The 26,580-nt window shown below is 36.7% G+C and overlaps 1 protein-coding gene across 1 annotated transcript; it reads right to left on the reverse strand.

Annotated features, from left to right (window-relative positions):
* Nucleotides 1-24,329: 24,329 nt before the first annotated feature.
* Nucleotides 24,330-25,138, reverse strand: LOC113709530 (large ribosomal subunit protein bL31c). Its single transcript, XM_027232316.2, has 2 exons — nucleotides 24,968-25,138; nucleotides 24,330-24,865 (listed from the first exon to the last, which is right to left on the reverse strand). Exons 1-2 carry the CDS (start codon nucleotides 25,043-25,045, stop codon nucleotides 24,533-24,535), a joined length of 411 nt encoding a protein of 136 aa, XP_027088117.1. The 5' UTR covers nucleotides 25,046-25,138; the 3' UTR covers nucleotides 24,330-24,532.
* Nucleotides 25,139-26,580: the final 1,442 nt, after the last annotated feature.

Genomic DNA, 26,580 nt, shown 5'->3' on the forward strand with positions numbered 1-26,580 from the left:
ATTTTGTTTATATTGGTTGAGTATCATTTTCAATTTCATTCTAAATTCTTTCGGTGGCCAAAAATAAAATGATTTGACCCTTTGAATATCACTGTTCTGGAATCCGATGAAGCCTTCATTGAAAAATCCCTTCATTGAGAAAGCCTTCATTTTCCTTCTTTGAGAAAGCTTTCAAATCCCGTCATTGAGAAATCCATTCATCGAGAAAAGCCTTCATTAAAAATTCCTTCATAAGGAAAATCCTTTTCTTGCCAGGTAGAAAGTTGATTGGTTAAAGCAGTATCATTAACGATTGATTCTGATTGATGAAAAGCAGTTTAATGCCATGTGCTGTGACCGAAGCTGTCGAAGACACTTGGCCCAAAAAGGTCCACCGGCGGCCCTTTAAAAAAGGGACAAAGCTCTAAAGCGAAGTTGCCATTGCAAGATGAGGTCAAAGGTGAATTTGGTTCCAAACTGGCAAGGTCATTTGTCGTTCAAAAGGGGCTCCCGAGCGAAGCACTTGTCCTAACAAAGGCGGATAGACAGACGTTCCCTCAGCCTATCAACTCGGACGTGTGTAAGAAGTTCTTTATTTGATTATGCAAATGCCCTCTAGGAAATGATGCAAGAGACGAGGCAAAAGTCAGGCCATCTTCCTTTCCAATCAAAATATTTCATCCCTAGTCATCCCCTTTGAGCTATCCGAACAATAATTTTCGTTTGGCAACCCCTGAGAATTGCCAACCCCACACTGGGGCAAATTCATTTTGAAAATGATCAGAAAGAAAAGAAGAACCCTACACTGGGGCAAATTTATCTCTGAAAGAGATCTGGAGGAAGAGAAAGAACCCTACACTGGGGCAGATTTATTTTGAAAGAGAGATGAAAAGGAAGAAAAAAGAACCCCACACTGGGGCAAATCTAGGTTTTGAAGAAAAATGCAAAAGTAAGAAGAATGCAATGAAGAAAATGCAAAGAAAGAAAATCCAATCAAACTGGGGCAAAATTTTCCTCAGTTTCGTTCAAAATGGGAAATAATTTCAAAATGATGCAATCTCAGGCTATTTCACACCCCTCTCATCAAAATTTGCTTTCAAGCCTCAACTTTTCTTGAAAAACACCCCACCTGACTTCATTTCAAAAGCCCAAAGTCCTGGCTTTCGTCATTTGCCGTATTTTCTATTAGGAAATTTGCTAATCAACTGGCAAGTGATGTCCATAATGCCTTCGCCTAATCTTACAAGGGAAGCGCATTTTACTGATGTCAGCAATCTTCAGTTCATACTCCTGAGTCGATTATGGTTGAGTTTTTTCCATTGTTCCTTAGGTGAAAACCCGAAAGGGCACCTCAAAAGAAAAGGAGAAAAAGAAAAGAAAAAAAAGAAAACAAAAACAAAAACAAAACAAAAGAAAAGGAGTGGGGGCAACTTTGGTGAAAACCCGAAAGGGCGCCAAGGTAGGATTTCTGCAATGAGCAAGCACAAGGAGGAACAACTGGTGGTTTAGTCCATTTGGATTTCTCCTCATTTTTGTCATACCTCTGCCAATATTGAATTCCAGAACAAGGATATTCAGAGATTCGAATACGCGTCCTTGGGCCAAAACTGTGTCATTTTGTAAAACATTCTTTGGCAAATACATTCTTAGGAAACTCATTTTTACCAAATTTCTTGCATTCATGGCATTTTTGTAGAATTTAAGCACAAATAGTTGTGAGTGCATTCTTGTGCATATTCATGCGAATTTTTCTTGCATACCTCATTCTTTATCATTGAATTGTGGTAAATGACAACCCCCGTGGTTTATTCGAAGCATACTTGGGTTCAGTCATCTCTTAAAAAGGGCTAAGGCGCAACCAAGCCAATTACGAAGGCTTCGTAATATGGCAAAATGCTTACCCGATCAGTCTGGAAAAGCAGAGACATTTGAAGTGATAAATCCAACCAAGTCAGATGCCGCGGCCAACTTTGACGAAGGCATCAAAAGGCTTATGTTTACACGATTCTCCAAAGGCAAACGGATCAAATGATGGTGGCAATTCTTTTGTTTTTTCTCTTTTGCAGAAAATTCCATGCATGGACGAAAACAATCACACCTCGCACTGGAATCGGTGTTGGAAGGAGTCCTCTGGTGAACAAAGGCAAATCGAAAATATTGCAAGCAAATTTGATCAAAAGGTGCAACAGCATGGCGATACAGAATCAACTATGGACTCAAGTTGCAAAAATCCGTCATACTGGGGCAAATTAATTTTTTGGAAAGATTCTCAAGAGTCGAAAAGAAAAGCGGAAAGAAAAGAAAAATCACCAAACAAAAATCAAAAATCAAATCAAGTTCATCACGGCAGGCTCGGGTTTGATCCCACTGTCCGTTTGTCAAGAGCATTTCATTTTCATAGCCACTAGCCGTGGGTCAGTCCCACTAGTGAGCATTTTCATTTTCATAGCCACTAGCCGTGGGTCAGTCCCACTAGTGAGCATTTTCATTTACTTAGCCACTAGCCGTGGGTTAGTCCCACTAGTGTGCATTGCATTTTTCATCGCCACTAGCCGTGGGTTAGTCCCACTAGTGTGCATTTCATTTTCATAGCCGCTAGCCGTGGGTTAGTCCCACTAGTGTGCATTTCATTTTCATAGCCGCTAGCCATGGGTTAGTCCCACTAGTGTGCATTTCATTTTTCATAGCCACTAGCCGTGGGTCAGTCCCACTAGTGAGCATTTTCATTTACTTAGCCACTAGCCGTGGGTTAGTCCCACTAGTGTGCATTGCATTTTTCATCGCCGCTAGCCGTGGGTTAGTCCCACTAGTGTGCATTGCATTTTTCATCGCCACTAGCCGTGGGTTAGTCCCACTAGTGTGCATTTCATTTTCATAGCCGCTAGCCGTGGGTTAGTCCCACTAGTGTGCATTTCATTTTCATAGCCGCTAGCCATGGGTTAGTCCCACTAGTGTGCATTTCATTTTTCATAGCCACTAGCCGTGGGTCAGTCCCACTAGTGAGCATTTTCATTTACTTAGCCACTAGCCGTGGGTTAGTCCCACTAGTGTGCATTGCATTTTTCATCGCCACTAGCCGTGGGTTAGTCCCACTAGTGTGCATTGCATTTTTCATCGCCGCTAGCCGTGGGTTAGTCCCACTAGTGTGCATTGCATTTTTCATCGCCGCTAGCCGTGGGTTAGTCCCACTAGTGTGCATTGCATTTTCATCGCCGCTAGCCGTGGGTTAGTCCCACTAGTGTGCATTGCATTTTCATCGCCGCTAGCCGTGGGTTAGTCCCACTAGTGTGCATTGCATTTTCATAGCCGCTAGCCGTGGGTTAGTCCCACTAGTGTGCATTGCATTTTTCATAGCCGCTAGCCGTGGGTTAGTCCCACTAGTGTGCATTGCATTTTCATCGCCGCTAGCCGTGGGTTAGTCCCACTAGTGTGCATTGCATTTTTCATCGCCGCTAGCCGTGGGTCAGTCCCACTAGCGAGCATCTCATTTGCATTGATAACAAACATGGGTCAGTCCCGTTAACACTTCATTTCACTTCTTTCATTTGTATCACCAATGAACACGGGTCAATCCCACCAACACTCCATTTCACTTCAATTCATCACGTTTTAAATTCTGTTCGGGCCAGTCCCGTTTAAATTCTGTTCGGGTCTATCCCGTGGGTCTATCCCAATTTTAAATTTCTGTTCGGATCTATCCCGTGGGTCTATCCCAATTTTACATTTCTGACCGGGTCTATTCCGTGGGTCTATCCCAATTCTAAATTCTTATTCGGGTCAGTCCCGTGTTAGAATTCCTGTTCGTTGGAGTCTTTTGCAGCCCAATAACACAGGTAAGTATTTGGTGTCTACTTCTTTGTCTCAAGTTTTTCCAAAACTCAGACAAAGAGGGGCAAACTGTAGACACCAAATTTTTGGTGTAATTTCATTTTTAGTTTTTTACTTGTCGTGTTCATTTTTAGTTTTTAGTTTCCAGTTTTATTTTTTAAGTTTTATCATAGAATTTGTTGAAAAAAAGAAAAAGGAAAAAAAAGCATTCAAAAAAAATATGATTTAGTCGTTTGTAATTTAAATTCAATGCTTTCTTGAAAGAAAAAATGAAAAATATGAAAAATGAAAAATGAAACAAAAAAGATGGAAAAATGGCCATTTTTGTTGTTTTTAGTTGTTTAGTTTTTAAATTATTTTCATTATTATTATTTACCTGGTTTTTGGCAATTTGTTATTATTATTATTATTTATATTTTATCATTTCTGTATTTATTAAGTTAAAAAAAAAAAAAAAAAAAAAAAGAAACGCGGCATGATGCTGCGTTTTGCCGCAGCTTGCAATCTGAGAGCTTCGGGCAGCCCTTGGCTGCAAATACAGAAAAAGGACTGAAGGTTTAGGGTTGGTTTTGTCCCCCATATAAATACAAAATGAAAGCAACAGCCGCAAGGTAGAGAGAATCTGGGGGAAGTTTTTTGGGGAGCCGCAAGAAAGAGAAACAACGGCTGAAAGCTAGAAAGAGAGAGGGGGGATAGAGAGAAACAAGGACGGCTGAGCTTGGGAAGCAAAAACCGAGAGCAAGAAACTGGGAAGGGATCTGGGGGAACGGCAAAAGAAGACTTGGAGAGAAAAATGGGAACCAGAGTCCGAGAGAGAGAGAGGTAAGGGGGGTTGGCAGCTGCAATTGACAAAAACAAAAGAAAGAAAAGAGAAAACAGAAAAAGAAGGAATCTGGGCAGCGGAGAGAGGAGAGTTGCGAGTGAAAGAAAGGAGAAATTCTGCGGAGAACAACAGGAGAACTGAGAAAGATAGGAGCACTGAAGCTAATCTGCAAATTCATTCCCCGTGGATCATAACTGGATTTTAGTCACCCTCCTCCAGGCCTTCATCAAGGATCTAAACAGCAAAACAGGTAGCCCTCTACTCCTTTCTTGTGCATGCCCATCCCTATTCGAAGCCCATGAGTGTAACCAAGGATCGGTAAAGCAATCCATTTCTGTTATTTTCTTATGTTTCCGCGCATCTCATAGGTCAAAGATGATTTCTTTTCGTTGTTTACCGGTTCTTAGTTTATATTGCCTTGTCGGATGATCTTGTTTCTGGGGTCAGATGATATTGGGGTTGAGATGTTGTGCATAAGATTCTGCTGCGATGAGCTTGAAGTTTTCGACTCATTGTAGCAATGGTCATCTCTTTGTTATCAAATTATTGCTTTGTATATGTGCTGAATTTTCCCGTATGTAGTAGCATCATTGGATTTGTTGGGAGTGAGTACCTGCATTTGTGTTGTTAGCAAGCTATTGAGGGTGTTCTAGTCAAACGAAATTGCGGCAAGTCTTCACGTTGCTTGCTGCATTTTAGATCTGTTGTTTGTGGTGCCGTTTTCATTCTCCTTTTTCCTGTTTGTGGTTGTTTTCTTGTATTCCAGTAGAGTCTTATGGATTGCTCAGATTCCAGTAGAGTTTGTTTGGTCCTGATTTGGTGTCTTGGATTTGTTAGCGTACTGGTTGATGAGTTGGTCTTAACAAAAAAAAATGAAAAATCTGTTCGCTGTTGTATGCCTCTGAATGTTGTGAAATTACGTGAGTTGAACTGCAAGTTATAGCAGAATTTTGTCGCAGCAATGATAGGAGCTGCGCTTTTTTCTTCCTTCTCCCTGTCTCAAGCTCGCGGCTGTATTCTTCCTTGGAATGGTCCTTAAATTTGGCCGCATGAGACTGCTGAAATTTCGCAAGTACAGCGAAGGAAATTTGCAGAATGCATGAACTTCTTTGAGTCATTTGCATGAGTTTCTTTTCTATATTTTGCTTTGTTTGCATGTTGAAATCATGTTGCATGTTGCTTAGCTTAAAGCTGTGACGTTGGAGCTGAAGGTATTTAATCAAAGTCGTGTGTTAAAATTGGAAATTTGAGTTAGGAAACCAAAGTGCAGCAGATTTCTCTTCCGGTTGTAGCAGCTTTCATTCTTCAATGTTTGTGTGATTTCCTCCTATATTTTGCTGGTTTGGGACATAAATGTATGTTTTGCTGTCTAGCTTAAAGTCTTGGATGTTAGATTAAGGGAGCTTTGGTTAAGGCATATGTTTGAATTTGAAGTTGGCGATTGAAAGTGAAACATAAAAGAAATGCGGCTGATCTGTTTTGTTTTGTGCAGAAAGTTTCCCACGTAGCTTGCATGAAACTTGCATGAAATGACTTTCTAAAAATTCACCTTGGCCCCCCAAGTCTCTTCTTGTTCCATTAGGACCCAATCAATTAAAAAATTTCATCAAATTGGTCCTTGATAATTTTAATTTGTGCAACTTCATTGCTCGTTGGCTTCAATTAACTACCATGCTTTGTTTCCATTGCGATTAAGTCATGACTTTAGGGGCATTATGACCAAGTGAGCTTGTGTTTGCCTATTTTCTTTAATTTTTCCAAATAAATTGGTACCTTGACCATTTCTTTTATTTTGGAGGATAAATAAGTGATTTCACTTCATTGGGCCCCAATTTCAAGGGAGGTACACTCTACCCTTCTATTTGCACTTCATTTGACCCTACGTGCTTCTACGTGTTATGTGAATATGCATGCCTACTCCGCTTTCCTTACCTCCTTGCGTGCATTTACTTGCTTTTACTTTCATTTAAGTTTTATGGGGTATGTGTACACCTCTTGGCTTGTAATAGATAGGGCTCGGAGAGCATCTGGTCCATTTCCCTTTCCCCTTTATGCTTTTATGGGGTATGTGTACACCTCTTGGCTTGTAATAGATAGGGCTCGGAGAGCATCTGGTCCATTTTTCCCTTCCCCTTGTTTGCTTGTTTTTGTTGCTACATGTTTAATCGTTTTATTAGGCTCTTGCATCTAGTCGAGCATGCTAAGTGTTATGTGCTACGTGTTTCAAAGTGATTTGCATGTCTACTCGCTTTCTATAGCCTGAATGAATGAGATGAATGAATGTACGTTTTCACTAGTCCAATACTAGTAGGAATTCATAGATGGGCTAGTCCAACGCTAGACCCTTAGGATTTCCCTTTCGATAGTGCATATTTGCATGTTCACTACATGTCATGCATTTTTCTTAGTTTTATCATTTGGCATGCTCCTCGAACCCCTTTTCCCCTCATTTTAGGATTTTTGCATCTCATACTAGTTATAGGGTTCATTTGCCTGGAGAGTCCCCTTAAATATGGGATATAGACGAGTGTAGCTTTTTCTAAGCCTTAGCACGCTTGTATCCTCTCTATAAAAGGGTAAATTGAGTCACGAGTTAGGTCTCCCCGTACCCAATATGCATGAATTCCCTAGGCTCATGCATTCTCAATCCACTTTATCATCACACTTTCACTTTTGTCTCATTTGCACACATGCACCTTTTTATCACTTTCACTTGCACACGAACACTTTTTTTTTATCTTCACTTGCACACGAACACTTTTATCTTCACTTACACACGAACACTTTTATCTTCACTCGCACACGAGTACTTTCATCTTCATTTGCACACCGACACTTTCGCACTTTTCTTTAAATTGCATACATGCATTTTTGCCCACTTGCACTTAGAGTATATATTTGCATTCAAAGACATTTGCACATTTTCACTTATATCGTTTTTATCAATCTTCCCACTTTACAAACTCACGTTTTCACATAGCATGCATTCCACTCATTTTTACGTCATTTAGGTTTACGTGTGACCTCTCCAAAGGATCATTGTTGGGCTTCACAATTAATGTGATTGGCACCACTCAACCTTTGAAGAGAAATTTCCCCATGTCCCCCTAGGTCTAGGCTTTTGCATTCATATAGACTTATCCAACACGCTATACATACTTTGGGTAGAAAATTAGGAAAGATGGGGCTAAATCACGCAACTAGCCTTGGCTAGGTCGAAGGGGTGCCTTGGATTTTATCCTTGCCTTCCCCTTCGTCAAATGTGACTCCCGAACCTTTTTCGTTGGTTTACGTGGACTAGGAGTCGTTCAAAAGGGGTTTCTTTCTATCTTTCCTTTAGAAAATTTCTTTTCGGGTGACTTGGTACACCCTAACTCTATACCAAGTGGCGACTCCATTTTTCATTAAAAACCCCCTTTTGAACTTTGTTTGGCCAAATCGTCGCATTCTCAAGTCCCATAGCCTTTTTACTTTTCATTTCGCACACGCTCACATTCCATTACACTACACACTCACATCTCACTCACCCACATTCATTCAAAAAGTGGGGCGCGACACATGTTAAGCCTTCTAAGTCTATCAATCTTAGACAACAGATACTATACAAAAGACTACTTTAGCTGAAGAAACAAAAGAAAAGAAAATTGGTCAACATCATGGACCCCTTTAGCTAAGCCTCCACCTCTGGTGCTACTTGAACTTCTAGAACCATCTACTAGCCTTAAAAGGAGGTTCTTTACCCAGGTATTCGTAGTTAGTGTTGATCATGATTTTATCTATATCACTTAACTTTCTCTTGCCTTGTCATGTCTTTTTATAAGCACCAGAATTTATATGTCCAGCAGTGCCACTGGTATCTTGGTCAGCAATTGTAGGCCTAATCCTCCTCATCTCTGGGCAGCAAATATAGACAGTATGAGCACATTGCAAGTTAAACAAAAAAAAGTAAGAAAAATGTCAAAACAACAAGACCAAAATTGAGAACTAACTGGTGCATTCGTCTTCCTAATAATCTGGTTTGGCTTGGTTGTTGTAGCAGCAACATTCGGTCATTGTTCATTTTCAGCATTACAAGTTTTCACATGTCCAACACTATCAGCTTGTAAAGGCATAACAGGAGCAGTGTTAGTGTTGTTTGATTGCCTCTCTTCTCTTGCCAAAGTTTCAAACTATGTAAATGCTTCATGTTGGGGAATATCTACACCAGAATCACCTTTATGTAAATGACAGGGTGTCGAGCCTGTGCAATAATAAATACCTGCTCAAATAAAATACAAATTCTGTATATAGCAGTAAGCAGGGTCGAATCCACAGGGACTGGGGATAATTTAATTTCTTCTCAAGTTCCAGATATGGGGGGTTTTTGAAAATGAGAGTAACTAAATTACTTGGAATAAATTAAAATAAAATAAAATAACTACAACTCAAATAACTAATTATCACAATAAAAATAATAATGGACGAACTCTAGCCAAGAGACAACTTCGGAGATGGTTCACTTAATTCGATCACAGATGCAAGGATTATTCCAGTTACTATCTGATAAATTAGTTATAGTTGTCATACACGCGATAAACAACCAACTCTTCCTCAATTTGTCGATAGCCAAGGTACGACCGTTGACTATTTCTCTAATCAGGAAACAACCCTAGGTACGACCATAGAAGTTCAATTCCCTAATTGCATGAATAATTAGAAGAGCCTAATTCTAACCAATCAACACGCTACGAGGGTCTCTTTAAGTTAGCCTGTCTATCTCCCTGACACAAACCCAATCATGCCAATTGCCACCAGTTTAGAATAATTAAACAATTACGGATTTAACTACCCTAATTGGCTTCAGGTTATTGAATTAATCTAGAATCCGGGCCCTGGATAATCGAATAATAAAACAACCATATGAACATAAAGCAGAAGATAGACGAATACCAGAAAATAATAGGAAAGCTAAAATCGATTAGATCTCACAATTTAAGTCGAACCAAATCCTCCGTTGTTCTTGACTAGAAGAAGGGATTTAGTTCATCCCTATTGAGGAGAACCCACGCAAGATCGTCACAATACTTCTGGCGTACATACGAACCAAAGAAAACGCATGAATAATGAAAAGAAAGAAAACTAAATTGTCTCTAAAAACTAAGCTACCAACCCTCTGTACGTTTCTCCCTTTTTAAAGCCAAAAGAAAGTCTAATGCTATCTCTAGTGGTCCCCCCAACAAATTGGGAGCCCAAGTACAAAAGTGAGGCTCTCTGCCGAAACTTTCTCCTTTTGTTTCCTATTGCTCATCAAAGACTCCCATTAGCAACCGAAATCTTTGTTCTCTTGCAGCACCATGTGGGCCTAACTCGTAAATCCGCTGGAGGCTCTAGTGTGTGAAGGATTCCCAGTAAAATCTCCTTATTAGCATTTGTCAGTTCCACTTCCTGTAGATAGGTCCAAATACCAAATATAAGTATATATTAGCAATTTAAAACAATATTTGGTAGGGACAAGGTGCAATTAATAATAAAATTACTAACAATTAACACCCTATCAGTAAACTAGATTTAGCACCTGTACCAGCATTCCTAGAACTACTTCTAGCAGATTTTTTTTGCAGCCCTCGTGGCAGATTTTCTAGCGGCTTTGGTAGCGCCAATAGAATGAGATGGATCAGCAACACCAGAATCTGAAAATGTTTGCAGGTAGAACTATTGTGACTTGCTTGCCCACATTTTCTGCAGTGCATGATCACATGTTTCCTCAACCTTTGCACATTGTCCCTTCCAATATGGCTCTTTGTTTCAATGCTATCCTTCCTTCTTGATTTTTTGGGCCAACCAGGTTGAACACATGGTGTGAGGGGATCCAAGGCAGGAATATCACTCTCAAGCCACAGGGAATTGCCACTTATTGGATAGAGTACATTATCATAGATTGTCAAAAGGCATCTCTACTGTAACAATCATGTGCATATTCACAAAGGTCCCTACTAATTTTAATAATGGCCGAGATTACATGACAACATGGAAGGCCACTAATTTGTCACAAGTTACAAGTATATGTTTTCTCTTTTAAGTATACAACAAACTATTCCCCCCTTGACCCACTGACTTGATACCCTCCCTTTCCATTTGAAATTGGATGCCATCTCGTAGAAAGTTTCTCTCTTTCTTCAATCAAAATCTTTTTTGCTTGACCAATAGGATCACTGCATTTCCTGATCCAAGGAGTCCTACTTTCTATTCTTTCCATAAGGAACCCTCTAATCCCCTCACACAATCCAATGATGGGCAGGTCCCTATAATTCAATATATGTGAATTAAAGATTTCAGACAAATTATTGGCAAGCATGTCAGATTTGATTTGGCATGGGAAAAAAGCCTTACACAATGTTGGGGTGGTGCTGCCTTTTTAACCCATGCATAAGCCTGCTAGTCAAATTCTCTCAACTCCTCCAATGCTGCAGCATGAAACTCAACTGTTATAGCTGATGCAATGTTCCAAAATTTCTGCTTAAGGAGCTCCCCAATGTGCTTCTTCTTAAAATTTCTGTACATATGCATATGACAACAGCTCAAGCAAAGCACTATCAAGACCCTACCAATATCAAGATAGTAAATCAACACATATGAGCTGTGTGTTAGTCACTTACATGAAATAAAAATGAAGTGAATGCATAGAAACTCACCTTCTATTGGTTTAAAATGAATGTATATTCATTACTTCCATGAGGTATGTCCAAATCTTCAATCAACAAACTTAAAAACCAATACCATTGCTCCCTTGCCTCTTTTTCAACAATACCCCAAGTTATTGGCCACCATCCATTATTGGGATCAGCCCTAATAGCAGTCAATAGTTGGCCAGGGTATGGTCCCTTAGTATGGCACCCATCCAGGACAATAAGAGGCCTATATCCTTCTTTGAAACCCCTTTTTAGTGCTCCCAAACAATAATACAACCTCATGAACTTAGGGTTGCTTTGGGGATCAAGTCTAGAGGAGTACTTGATGTTGATGGTGGTGTTAGGATGTGTTTTCTGTAATTTTGCTGCATAGTTTCCAATGAGAGCATATTGCTCAACTGCTAAACCTCTAATGTTTGCTCTAACTACGGCCAATGCTTTGTATCCTTTGTTTTTGGTGATTTCACAATTGAACTGTTGATCACCATTTTGCAACAACTGTCCAAACGGCATTTTCATGTTTGTTCGAACTGACTCTTCAAATCTTTCTACCATCCACTTTGAAGTCATATTCTTGTTCCTCCAAGCATGGCTACAATTATTGTATACATCAAGCATCCTCTTAAGTACAAAATCAGACGTACCCAATGCTGGAACCTGGGAAGCATACATGTATCACTTGCAATGAGGATGCCTACACTTATCTCTCAATCTTGTCTTGTCACTTGTATACATGTAGATTGGTCTGCCAGTCATGATTGCATAGTTTTTTACAACAATTCTAAACTCCTTTTTGGTACCAAATTTCTAACCAACATGAAACTGTGGAATCCAACTATCTTTGGCAATATTGAAGCTGGTATACCTCATTGGAGCATCCTCATCTTCACTTATATCAGGATCACTATGGAGCTCCACATCCAAGATGTCATCTACTAGTGGATTGTGCTCAGGTCACCTACCCCACCTTAATTTTCTACACCAGTGGCTTGGAACTGTTACGCTTCATCACTCATTTTTCTTGTGAAATTTCTAGTTTGTTGCTTGTTTCTCCCTTACCTCTTGCCCTTGGTTGGTTGCTCATGTCCGAAGGTAGAGTCTTCACGATGACTTTTTGTAGTTAGTTCATCATGTTGAAGGGACTCTATTGGAGGTGGCCGTCCTGATTGGCCCTCTTTTTGGGGCCCAATAAAAGAGTCTTGGATCTCCATGTGCTGCTCACACTCTTGTTGATACATTTGTTCATCTTGACAATATCCATTGCAATCGTCAAAATCTCTTTTATGATCAAAACTCAAATCATACTCAGTCCTATTATGTATTTCATCGTGAATGGCTTCTTCAATAGTACTATTTCCTGCCTTATTTGTCTTGCTCACTTCTACAACTGGTTCCAAAGTTGTAGTACTATTTCCTGACCCTCAAATTGGACAGTCATGCTTCCACTCCAGAGTAGCAACAATCATTTTCCCAGTACGAGGTCTCGCTGGTTTTTTTGGAGCTACATTAGCAACATCTTCAATCTCCTCTATGACAACCATAGACATCCTCAATAGTTCCTCCATCTGCTCTTTCTTTTGCCTATCAAGCTCATATATTTCTTCTAATGTCAAATGATTGCAGTAAACCTCCATCAACTTGTGCTCATACTCCCAATCACAGAATCCTCGCATATCTTCATCCGTTTGAAGTTCCTTTAGTCCATGGTTCAAGTCATTTCTAGGGTCAATGTAATAATACAACATGGTCCCCTGGTGCCCATATTTCTCAACCATTTTGTTTATCACTTGTAGCGACATAAAATCTGCATGGCACATGTCAAAGTAGTCTATGTCTCCCCCATCATAACTCTTGTACTTGTCTCCCTTAATTTTATTCCATGGTGAAGTTTAATTGAAAATGCATCTACACCAACACAAAACACAATAAAGAAACAATCTTAATCAATATTTTTTATTGTTCATACAATTAAAAATGAACACAAAATCAGCAGCAATCCGACATATAGAACACAATTTACAATAAATTATTAGAAAATATTTGTTCTTGTAGGACCCATTGCAACCTATTGCGATGACAACAAAAGGAATCCCAAAAAGAAATGTCCTTTTCAACCCCACCAGTGCTCTCATGTCGCTTTCTTCCCAACCAATGCAAAACATAAAACCCTTAGACCTACTACACATAATATCCACACAGTTCAACAACACCATTCATGCATTATTAACCAAATCAAGAAGAACACATGGTTTTTAACGATTTCTTACCATATAGTTCATACAGATCCAAGTATTCATCTCTCCTTCACTTTACCCACTTCATCGTGATTAATCAACCAGTAGCTTATGTGACTGATGAACCTTGTCTACTGAATTTTCTACTTCAATCTTTGAATTATCTACTCCGATCTTGTCGATTTTCAAGTTTTGGAGGAACCCTAAATTTTGTCCTTTCAATTGAAAGTTTAGTGACAAAATTCGTGCTTGAATTGAACGACCGACCATTGTGGCTTCTTTAGCTTGCTTAAAGTTTTTAGACAATTTTGCCCTTCAAACCCTACACATGCAGATCACCTGACGTCCATTCCATTTGTCTTAACGGTGAAATTACACAGAATGTTACAAAACATGCACTTTGGTCAGTTTAGTAACATTTTTGGTTAACAAATTACTTTGGTGACCTGAACAAGCACTAGTGTATAGTTTAGTGACATTTTTGGTGATTTGCTCTTCAATTAATAGATCTAAATAAACTATCGCTTGTAAGGTATAAAAGAGATGACATGAAGCTTTCCATAAGTGTATGTTTCAAAAACTTGTTATAATCAGGTTATGTACTTTCAATTAAATTACAATTAAAATTCTCCGAACCTCTTACCTAAAGATTCTATCATACAAAGATCTTGGTGCATGTATTTTTTTGGTAGGTCCATACTTATCAAAATAAAGAAAAGGATTAAACTAATTGGTGTTGATAAGCATTCGTTAGCACATCTCAGTTATACTTATCACGAAAATACATACAATCACAATTAACATACCCCCATATTTAAAGACTTCTCAAATTAATTATGCTTTTCTAAAAATCCTTATACCTTAGGCCTCTATTAATGATTGAGTACTTAATGGGTACCAGATTGCCAAGCCAGACTAGTATAGTAGTTTAAATGTTATGATTCATAGAACGAGTCCCGTTCTACCAAGCTGTGTAATTGTCTTTTGAGCAAATTATTTGGATAGTCACTTATCTTTTTGAATAATCAAGATTTGACCACTCAACTATTAGTAATATGTTTTTACCCACTGAACTATTAAATATATAAATTTTGGGTCATTCCGTTTGATTCCACTGTCAACTCTACCAGATCTAAGGACCTGCATGATTTACAAAACATACTATTAATAGTTAGATCTGGAGAGTTAACGGTGAAATTAGATGGAATGACCCAAATTTTATATATTTGATAATTCAGTGGGTAAAAGCATACTATTAATAATTAAGTGGCTAAAACTCGACTATTCAAAAAGTTTAGTGGCTACCCAAATAATTCATCTTGTCTTTTTATGCTTTATCAGGGAAGGCTAGTGGTTTCCACAACTATTGCAAGTCTTTAAAAATTAACAAAATTATATAAAAGTGTAGTAAAGATAGTGTTCCACGAAAGTAACCACTGAGAATTAAGATGTTGAGAATTTCTCCACAAAATGGATCCCACCCATTATCATGTTAAATTTAAAAGGGTAGGAATTATAAAAATTAATTTTTTTGGTCCCACTTTGAGATTTTTTTTGGGGGGGGGGGGAAGGGGGACATTCTTCATGTTTGGAATTTCCAACAATATAGAAGAGATTTTCTAACTGTTAATATTTACTGGAAATGAAAGCACAACAAAAATTAACTTAGCTCGTACTCACTACCATTTTCCTTTAAAAAAACATTTATGTTGATATATTTTTAGGAAAGAAACTTGTTCATATGTGATCCTTTCAAATCTCTCTATAAAGAATAAATATGTTCCCAACAATAACAGAATATAGGACCCATTTGGATAGTGAGTTTTTTCAAATCTCTGTAAAGAATAATATGTTTCCAACAATAACAAAATATAGGGCTCAATAGAATGGTGAGTTTTTTGAATGTTTGTATAAAATTTTATTGTAAGTAGAGGTGGCAATTGGGTCAGAAACAGGTTGGCGGGTCAGGTTGACATCCGGGTATAACAGGAAACCTGCTGACCTGAACACGACCTGCCAACTCGCAACGAGTATATGACTTGAACCTGAAATTTCGAGTTGGCGGGTTGGCGCGTCAATTTCGTACTGTGGTTGACGGGTAAATTTTGGGTTAACCTGAACCTGAAATTTCCGGCCTTTCGGGTTGACCTAATATGAGCTGAAACATAATTTCAATATATTAATTTACCACTGTAGTTTCTAACAAAATCAATTTCGCACAGGCCTAATTACACAAATCAAATAATAAAAATCTCGATAAAACAATCCCAATCAGATCTGAAATAAATTAAAACACTGAAAGTGTTTATCCCAAGTCAGATCTAAATAAATTAAGACACTATAAAAGTAGAAAAAAAGAAATAATTCATTTTGGATTAAGTGATTAATGCCTTTGGAAAAAAAAGAATAACTTAGATTAGTTAGAGAAAATATTTTTATATTTATTAAATTCTTTTTAATTCATAAATGGGTTATTGGGTCAACCTATGGGTGACCTGAATTCAACCTGCTTTCCTTTTGAGTTCATTGAGTTTGAATTGATTCTGACCCAAACCCGTAAAGTTTCAACCCAAACCCATTAATTAATTTCGTGTTAAGTTTGTGTCATGTCGAAAATTAACGCCCCTAATTGTAAGTTATTGTAAAAATTGTAGAAAAGCTTTTGTAGATTTGAGATTTGGAGATGTTAGCACCGACATCGGCCGGCACTAGCCAACGGTGGAGTTAGAAGTAGGTCGAGGTGGAGGGAGGAAGAAGAAGAAGAAAGGAAAGAAGAGAAATTTTTTGTGTATTTTTTGAATATTTTTTGTGTATATTTGAAAAACTTTGAGGAGTTTTTTTTTTGAGGTTTTAGTGGTTAAAGTTATTAAAAAACTAGTAGTAAAAAAATTAGGCAAAAAAACTCAGCTCCCAAACAAGGTCATAATTATATGCCTATACTCATTTTTCATGTATTGATATTTTTTAAATTGTCAGTGTAACAAATTGTTTACACCACCAAGTCATGACATGTAATAATGTCAAAGCACATCTGTTATGTCCTTTTTCACATGTCGCATACATTTGGACTTGTATTTTTAAAAAAAAATTCTATATAGGTATAAGAAATATTAATCCATAGTAATTGGATTTGCTCATATAAAAGTTCTTTATAGACACTAATCCATGGTAATTACTCCTCAAAATCTTAATCATGAGTACATTGACAACATCAGTTTAGTAGATAATAATGGATTATTAATGTGCTGTTGTTTTCCCTCAAGATATTCCACACACCTTCATTAGTATGTAAACTAGTGTGAATACCTGTGCGTTAAGCATGGTGTTTACATTATTGAAAGAAATTAAAAGAAAGTGTGAATTAAAAAGAAAAAGTAAAAAAAATTATACCAACACAATTAAAATCTAAGATTTGTCTAGCAGTAGTTCAATGATAAAATGTGTACATCATTCAAGAATTGCATTTTTGAGGAAGATAGATCTTGGAATACTAATAGAAATTTATATTAGAAAATGAATGTAATTAGATGTTTTATTTGATTTCAAAATGAAATACTTATAAACATTATACATTCGCTTTGATAATTTTGTACGAATGTGCAAACATATTTCACACCAATCAACCTTTAGTATGAAATTCAATATTGGTGGTTTAATTGACTCTGTTGAATTTGATGTGATACTCACTTGACGCGATCTAGACAACGAATCACCAACGGTTTAGCAGCGGAAATTTGACCCAAATCTAATCCCCGTGATAACGAACACTATTGATATTATCTCAACCCGTTAACTAATGAATTAGCGAACCAAACTATAGGTAGAGGAACGCCACAACCAAGGAGTTACTTGATTGATAAGTTCACTTGAATAACTTGAGAAAGATTCTCAAATATTCAAAGAGGCTCTCTTGGAAAGAGAAAAGTGAAAACTCACAATTTTATTGATCTTCAAAACCGCCTATGAAGGTCTCTTGCCTTGGCTATATATAGCCATACAACTTGAAAACCTAAAGTGACTTGAAAACCTAACTCGGCTAGGCTAGGCCTTTGGCCCGATTCCACTACTCAAATCCACTATCTAATGGTCAGCTTATAATCGATCCAATGAAGGCTTTAAGCTGGCCCAACATAACCCAATAAAAGCTAATTAACCAACTTAAGTTATAGTGAGCCTAGACTCTATAAATCGGATCCAAATCAACATGAGGTCTTGGACCGAATTTATTCCTAGCAAATAAAATAGAAATCTAGAAAATAAACTACTAACTATTACTAAAAGATTCAGTCTCTTGCAACCCAAAACATGGCCCATAAGCGGCCCATATTTCGTATCAGAATTTTGTGGAGTTCGTACTACAAAAGAATATTCAGTGAGACTTATCTTTCTTGGAAGTGAACTTGTTAAACCTTTTGAAATATTTCAGTGGGATCACTACGGTATAGGTTTTGTTTTGTGATCAGTTGTTTTCTGCTTTGCAATCTTGCAAGTTTGGAAGTAAGACGTAGTTGAAATGCTTGTAGGTAGGATTCATCCATGGTGAGAGCATGATACGCAGTCTTTCGTTTTTTCCTAAGCATATTTGGTTTGTTTGGATGACAAATGAAAATGGGTTAGTGATCACTAGTTTTATGAATGATTGTAAGGGTAAAATGTTAGACGTGATTTGAGATTTGCAGATGTGATCAGTCGTGTGGTAAGTGTTAGACGTCAGACATGATTTGGGATTTGTAAATGTGATTTTGCAAGGGTAGTTATTATCTGTTAGTTAAAATTTTGGAGTTTTGATTTTGTGAATTAGTGGGTCTCGTAAATTGGAAAATAGGAAGGGATAAGGGGAAGCAATAAAAATTAATGAATGAAAATAAATCTAAAATTGTAATAAAAAGGGATTCAAATTTTTATGTTTGTGGAGACTCCTCATAAAACCTTACCCTCTAATACATGCAGATATAGATATAGATATTTATATTGTCTTAAAGTAAGTAACAAGAATTAGTTGCGGATATCAATCAAACAATATAATCGATATGGTTGAAATAAGTCAAGCTTATCAAGAAAACAATAGAAACCAATAATAAAGTACAAAGCAAACAATAGAAATAATGTATTCAAATTAGTAGTTCTATCTGGGAGATCAGATTAGACAGTAATTCATTGGAGTTAATTGCCCAAAAGAACTTTAAGCCTAAGCAACAGACAACATAAATGTTTTGCCAAAAATTATCATCATCAATTATCCTCTTTGTAACAAACATAAAAGTTTTGGTAAAGACTATCATTGAGTATCCTCATTCATAAAATAAAAAACTACAAAGTATAGGTGCTTTAGTTTTGCAATAAAATATTCTTTAACGTTTTCTAGTCTAATTTGTATGTTGGTCGATCTACTTTTCCTATAAATACTTGGAACAAAACTTTGAACAATTATTATTTCCAGAAAATAAATGTTGAAGTTTAGTCACGTGAAATTTTTGAAATGCATAGAAAAAGAAAATAAAAGACATCCAAGGTGCAAAAAAATGCATTGCTAAAAAATTGAAATTATCTTTATATTACGAAAATGGCCCATCATAGATTACAATGTAAATTATCGTTGAGAACCCTATAGTATACGCATATTTCAATTATTGGCTCCATTGATTGCAAAAGTTGACACAGCTGTGATCAAGAAGGTTTCATGGATTTCTTTATGTTGGCATGCTCATTTTGTTTTTTTTTTTTTTATTTCTATACATTTATCACCTTCCTCCATATATATACCGATTACTTTCAATCTTATTTGCTACAATTTGTGCTTCTTTTTTTAAATTAATTTGTTTCTTTTGTTGGTTATTTTCTTTAGACTTATAATTTAGAGGATTCCAATTTTACATTCATCGCTTCCCAACAGAAAAAATGAACATTGTTGTTACAGTGATGATTCTACTCTTTCATCTATATGTTTATTTACTCATCACTCATTATTATCCTCGAAAAGACAATAAAAAATCGGCTGACATGCTAGTAAAGAGGATTGATGAGCAAAATTATCACATCCAGACCACTAGTTCTTTTTTTTTTTTCCTAATATCATAAACATATTTTTTAATTACTTTTTTTTAATTTCTTTTTATGTTACATATATCATATCACAAAATGTGCTAAAATATTATTTCAAAATTTTTTTCCAAATAACATCCTATCCAAACACACTATTAATGTTTCAAATCACAGGGCAGAGAGAGAGAGAGAGAGAGAGAGAGAGAGAGAGAGAGAGAGAGAGAGAGAGAGAGAGAGAGATACCGGTTATCTTGCATCACACACAAGATCTTGAACACCAGTGCTAAAAACAGTCACTGGATTTATAATACAATCAAATTTCCTAGTTCTTCCAGATAAAACATCTGATTATGACATAACTTAGACCAAGGTCCTCCTAATCTTGAATAATAATATGCTAAGTGCTAAACCATCCATTAATTGCCATGACTGAGGAGTATTCAAATTAGCCGAATGATTCAATAAAATTCTTACCAATCAAGCAGCGTCATCAAAATAATGCACAATACAATTGGCATAAGATCTGCAAATTTGTAACTAATACAATAAAGAGCCAGTCAAAGAAATTGATGTCGTCTATGGTTTCGATTCAACAGCTGAGCAAAAAGACTCCAAAGCCACAAACATTACACATTCTCCCTTACAAATAGTACAGCATACAGTATCTAAAGGAACCACAATCTGCTTCAGCAATGATACTTCATATGGTGTGTCAACTTCATTATCATACTAAGTTTACCTGGAAACTGAAACTCAACTAATTGGTGCTTGAACAGCTTTGTCTTGCTTCATAACATGCTCCTTTAACTACTACCACTACCACAGAATGAAGCTTCCAGTGTTTGCGCCTTCTGTTATCTCTTCCATATATACAGTTTTTTCTGAAAGGTCGGTGAAACTTTTTCTGAACCCGGGTACCATGTTTGAATTAGAAGCTTTTGGCATTACCTCATTTTCATGGTAACCTTTGGATCCATTTGAACCAGTTAACAACAGACTAATACTGTAATCGCTATTCCACAAGTGACGATGCAAACAGGGGACGAATTAGGGAATAACCAAAAAAAGAACTGGTGCTAAGCAAAGAACCGTGAGCTCTTAACTCAAGAAATACGGGTCAAGATGAAAAGGATAGCTGGTATAAGATCAGTGGTTGACTTGAAGACAGTACACTGCATTTACTTTGGAGGTTTGAACTGCTAGATCCAAAAAACAGCACCTGATTTGTATCCGAGAGAAACTCAATGATTTGTTAAGGAGATAATAGCGAAATTTAATGTCACACTTTGATGCTCTCGACTTTAAATGTTCGAGAATACCTCAACCTGACTCTGTCAGTTTGTTAACACAATCCTAGTTGGTGCTCTCTGTTTCCTACAGAGCATATTACCGAAGCAGGTCTCAAGATACACATAATTATGCAGGAGAACAACCAAACCTCATTACATCAAAAGCAGAATTCCAGAACAAATGATCTGCATTGACATCCTCATTAAGTTGCTCCCATACTCAGATACAAATTCTAACATGCTACCAGCATATACAACAGCAAAACTCACCAAAATAAAAGAATAATAATGATGGTACCACAATTGTTGCCAACAGGCCATTCTTAATTCAAAATTATTGAGTCAATTAAGAAGCTGAAACACTTGCATAGCATAAACTAAAACACAAAAACATCAATATTCACCCAGAACACCAGGATGAAACTAAATAGTGCTGAATGTTAAGTGTCAGCCTTAATCACTTGAAAAATGTAGCTCTAGCAAACAAGAACAGCTTGCTCAAGTCTAATTTGTTCGATATTATAATTTATGCGAAACTTGTCCTTCGATATTATAATTTATGCGAAACTTGTCCTTTCACCACGAGTAAAGTGAAACTAGTCTCAACCTCAAAATCACGCTAAATCTTTTGGAGGAACCACCAAGAGACCCACAAAGATATTATGAGGAACAGTACCATATCGACTTAACATGTGTGCACTTTCTATGATTCTACACATTCTAAGTCGATCATCGACTCATTTGCTTAACACCACTATTTATGTTATACTGTTGATATGTCAATGTGGTTGACTTAGCTCTTACCCAAATTTTATGCATAAGGCTTGCTCTGGCCAGATTATGCATAAGCACCAAGCACAGCCACCAAGAATGATATCAAATATTTTATCATGAAAGTAGTTCTTCTTTCTGAAAAGGATGCGTGAAAAGAAATAATTAAATGTTTTGGAGAAGGGCGTAATCTAAAAATTGTCCACCAATTGGAAGAAAGTCAGTGGAATGACTTGCAGCAAGAGATTAAGCATTAATAAATCTATAAACAAACAACAAGATTACTTTACATTCACGATCTCAACAAGAGCAACAGGAAACAATCCTGACCAGAACAGCATCTATTAAGGAACAACCAGCAACAATGTTAACCACCCGTGAGGCAGTCATAAACATCTTCCAAAATCCTTCAGGCATCTTCAAACTCACAGCCTTCAAGTGCACTTAAAGCGTGAAAGGAGCAAGAACATAGATTTTCACCAGCAGGGTGCAGAAACTAGAATTCATGCTCACTCAATATACTAGCCAACTAGAGGTAAAGAACCATGGGAAATGATTATGAGACAGATACAAAACCGTATGGAACAGAACAGTGAAGGTAACAGAACAAGGACAACCGATGGAAAGATGACTTCTACCACAACTAAGGTAGCCCATTGATATGATGCATGAAAACTTAGCATCCAAACTCTTTAACTCTGGCAATAGTTAAAAAAAAATTATGTTTTTGCACTTTGCAACAAGTGTTCCAAATCTCCAAATAATACTAGAAATAACATATGCCGTCTATAACAAAAACCAAAACGGCTGCTAAGTGAATTCCAGCCTCCTTCTAGACTGAGAAAAACTCTCACAAATTCCTTTGAAAACATTGTATGTACTTCTTATTGCAATGGACAATGGTTATCTGCTTGATACCATGTACATAAGCAGGAAAATGCATTAGTAATCAGAATAATGGCCTTCGCAGAAAAAGAGAAAATGATTTAGATGCCATAGCAACCAAAAATACAATTTTTCTACTTATAATCAGCTGTTCATTTGGACACATTCCAATACTCTGTTTTGGTGTTTTAACAGCCTTGGCAAGACTGAGATCATATTTCTTGGTCATTATGCAATCCATATAGCATGTAAACTACACTTTAAAGCAAAAGAAAGTAATGTGGATAACCAATATGATGGCTTTCTAAGAAGTAGATTGGATTCACAAAATCATTTCAATGGAAAATGAAGTTCCATGTTGGAATTTTCATGAACTTCATTTGTGTCAAATAAACCCCATATTGACCATAAAATCACAAAGGGGTTCCCTAGGCATATTTGAAGAAAGCAGGATTTACTTTAAAATACTAGTATCAAAAGAAGCTTCAGTTTAGTGGTTGAAAGATATTCTGCCTACTAGAAAAGAATATTCAGCCATAGAATGCTTAAAAATCCTAGCATGGCCTAAAATCTAATGGCTAGATAAAACTGGGATAATTATGTGAAAATTGCAAAGACAGCAGTTAGCTATGGCTTGTTTTAGGACAGAACTTCATTGCATATCTTGTTTTGCTGCACTGCACAAAGTGAAAGCAGTTTAGAACCTAATTAGCAAGCTCAACGGTCAAAAAGCAACCAGCAACTGACCAGTCAAAACAGTATGATGAACAGTCTCATCTTATCCTGAGTTAAATCCTATACTTTGATCCTGCTAAAGTTTAAATTGAAATTTGATAGGAAACATTGTTCTTCTGCAAATACTAGTTAATCAGAGAACATATATCAACATGGTTCAGATAACCATTCCTAGACCAGCCTTGTCAGGATATGCCTTCATATCAAATAAACTCACAAGCAAATTGAATTCCATTTCAGAGTGGACAAATGAACCAAACAGATATTTTATCATGGGTAGGTCCCATTTTAGGACATGTTAAACGGTGTAACTTTAAACTTGGGTACTATATGTAGTTACTCCTTGGACTGCTGCAAGTAAATTAAAATCCACCCTTCCATAATCATTAGGCATGAGTTTAAACGGGTGAATCCAGTAAAGGAAGGGGGACAATCACAAGATGTGTAGAAACTAATCTTTTTTCAATGAAACAGGATGCAAGCAGCCACCCTTAACATTTTTCATCATAATTCAAGCACTTCTAAATGGTGCTAATAACATATACAAAGGTACCTGAACCACTTACAAGTAGAATAATAAAATCAATCCTCTGCAGAAGAAAAAGGAGTAACCCCATGAATTAGACCAGCAAGGCCCTAAATTACAAACTGTGCTTGTTGAATGAAATTCCGAACTGCATTTTATATCCATACTAATTTGTAAGAATAATTCCTAATTTTTAGAACCATCTCCATAAAAAAAGAAGAACAACTTATAGAATCAAGACTTTTCCGCTAAATGCATCTTTCCTATATATGCTAGCTCTATAACTAAATTAATAGAGGATTACAAGCTCATAAAACTGACTCTCTCTCTCTCTCTCTCTCTCTCACAGTTCTAGAAACAGACAAGCATGCGAGCTCTTCTAATACAAATAAGACAATATCTGCAGTTCGCTTAAAGATAATATGAAATATTTGCAATGGCAACTTACAGACTAATGCTTCCAAATTTTTACCCCATATAGTACTCAATCGGATGTCAAAATCCATAACCGAAAAAAAGTATTAAAAAAACTACTGCGAATTATGTAACTTTGAGCAAAAAACTGCACTTTATAGTCAGAGTAATGTTCATAGCCAGGCTATAGGCATATCAACGCATTACACATTTCAAGAATTGAAAGCCCTCCACCAGATTCCACTAAAAGGTACTAGTACAAAAACAACAATTAAAAAGAAAGACTAGCAATAACACTAATACTAAACATGAAAATAAATTCAAGAAATTAATTGTTGTTACTTCTTTTTGCCACTCTTTCCACCAGACTTACGCCGAGAAGGAATTACAATCTCTCCTTTAAGAACGGGGATTTCCATAATTTGAGACAGCCCACCAAATTTCTTGCGAAATTTCTCAACCTGGTCAGCATCAACTAAGAGCTGTGACCGGCTGCCCAGATAAAAGGGGTGATTACCTGACCAAACATCCACCACATACTCTTTCTTGGTTCCACCGGTTGTCATCACCAGTTCTCCATTACAGTACACCTTTGCATCCTCGTAGAATTCGGGGTGTATGTCCTTCTTCCTGCAGGATATAGTCAACCGATTACACCCCACTTTACTCACCTGAAAATTTTCATATTAAACCAAAAACAAATGAAATTTTTAGAAAAGAAGAAAGCAAAGGGAAAAAGAACATCTGGGTTTTCACTGATTATGTGTTAGTACCTTTTTATTGGAGAAGGTAAGTGTGGGAGGTGAAAGAGGTTGGTGGAGGAATGGGTTGGATAGGAGCGAAATGGCCATTTTTTTTTTTCTTGCTTACTTTCTTAGGCTTTGTGTGAAGAGAAAGAGGAGCTGTGACCATGAAAGGATGAGATGAGAGGGAGCTCCGAATTTGGGTTTATTCCATTTTGGACCCTTAATCTATGCCTCTATTCTAACTTTTGTCCCTAAACTATAAAAGTGAAACATTTTAATTCCTCAAGTATAAAATTTGTCCTGCTAGAATAAAGTCTAACTGGTCATAAAATTTAAGATCTATCCCACTTCTCAATGAAATTGTCTCGCTTGAGCTCCTAAAATATAAAATCTATCCCACTTAAAGTATAATGTATCTATCCTACTTCCATCGACAATTTTACTTAAGTTATGAGTTTCATACTTTTAGTACTCAAGTGTTTTAAAGTTTAGTAATTAAAGTAGAAATTTGTTTACAGCTAACAGGTACAAAGTGAAATTAACCCTTCTGAGTTTTGTGATTGAGATTAGTAAAGTGCCCTTGAGTATTAGTAGCATGTGATAAATGAATTGGCTTTAATTTAATAATTTATTTTGCCAATAAAAAAGGGAAAGATGTGTAATGTAGAATTTGGCTACTTGCGTTTGATGGATAATGTTGGATGAAGAAAAGTATAAATGAATTGTTCGGTCTTCTTTATTTTAAGGATTAATGAATGGAGACAATTCAACTAAATTGGTTAGGAAATTAGAAGTAAAAAAATACTTCTAAGCGTGTTACGGAATTTTACATGTCTCAACAACAAGTATTTTTGTATTGCGTTGGATGTAACATTTCCCAAATAAGAATGTGAGCAATTTGTGTTTAATGAATCCAAAGTCCAATAATTTTCAAAATTTGGGTAAAGTGAATTGCAAAAAGATCTTGCCTTCATTGTTGCAAGCTTAATACAAAGAAATTAACAATTTAGTTTGAGATAGGAATGACAAAGGAAGTAAGTGTTTGTCAAAAGAAAAATGAGATGGGGACGAGAATAGAGGAGATTTTCCTCCCCACATTTTAAATGGGGTGGGGATAGGAGGGGATACTCCTACCCCAATTCCCTATCCCAGCCCCACATGACTTAATAAATAAATAAATATATATATATATATGATAATCTAATAAATATAAATCAGCCTTAATTAGAATAAAACACTTAATTAGATCTCTATAATTGCAATCATAATTAGTTTTCTATATCAATTTACTAGCAAACTTCAGGTTGTGCTTAACATAGCCCATGCCCACTTAGAATTTCAAGAACAATTAAGTGAAAACCATTCTTTTCCATAAAATCAATAGAACGTGCAAATGTAGAATATAGCTTTATGTGCTGAGCATGAAGCCAACGACTAAATTCCTGTCGCAGCAATATCCCAATTTGAATTTGCTGATCCTATTGGAGGTATAACAGTGGAAAAGATTAGGAAAAATAAAGGCATTATGAACACAGAAACTCAGGTTCTTGTCTTGCATTCATAACTGTCAAGTAGTTGTTAAAATACTTACATGCCTTCTGGTGCAACTTAGTCCTAGATAAACATAGTTCAATACTGAT

The sequence above is a fragment of the Coffea arabica genome, chromosome 9e (genome assembly GCF_036785885.1).
Source record: "Coffea arabica cultivar ET-39 chromosome 9e, Coffea Arabica ET-39 HiFi, whole genome shotgun sequence".
Taxonomy (NCBI): Eukaryota; Viridiplantae; Streptophyta; class Magnoliopsida; order Gentianales; family Rubiaceae; genus Coffea; species Coffea arabica.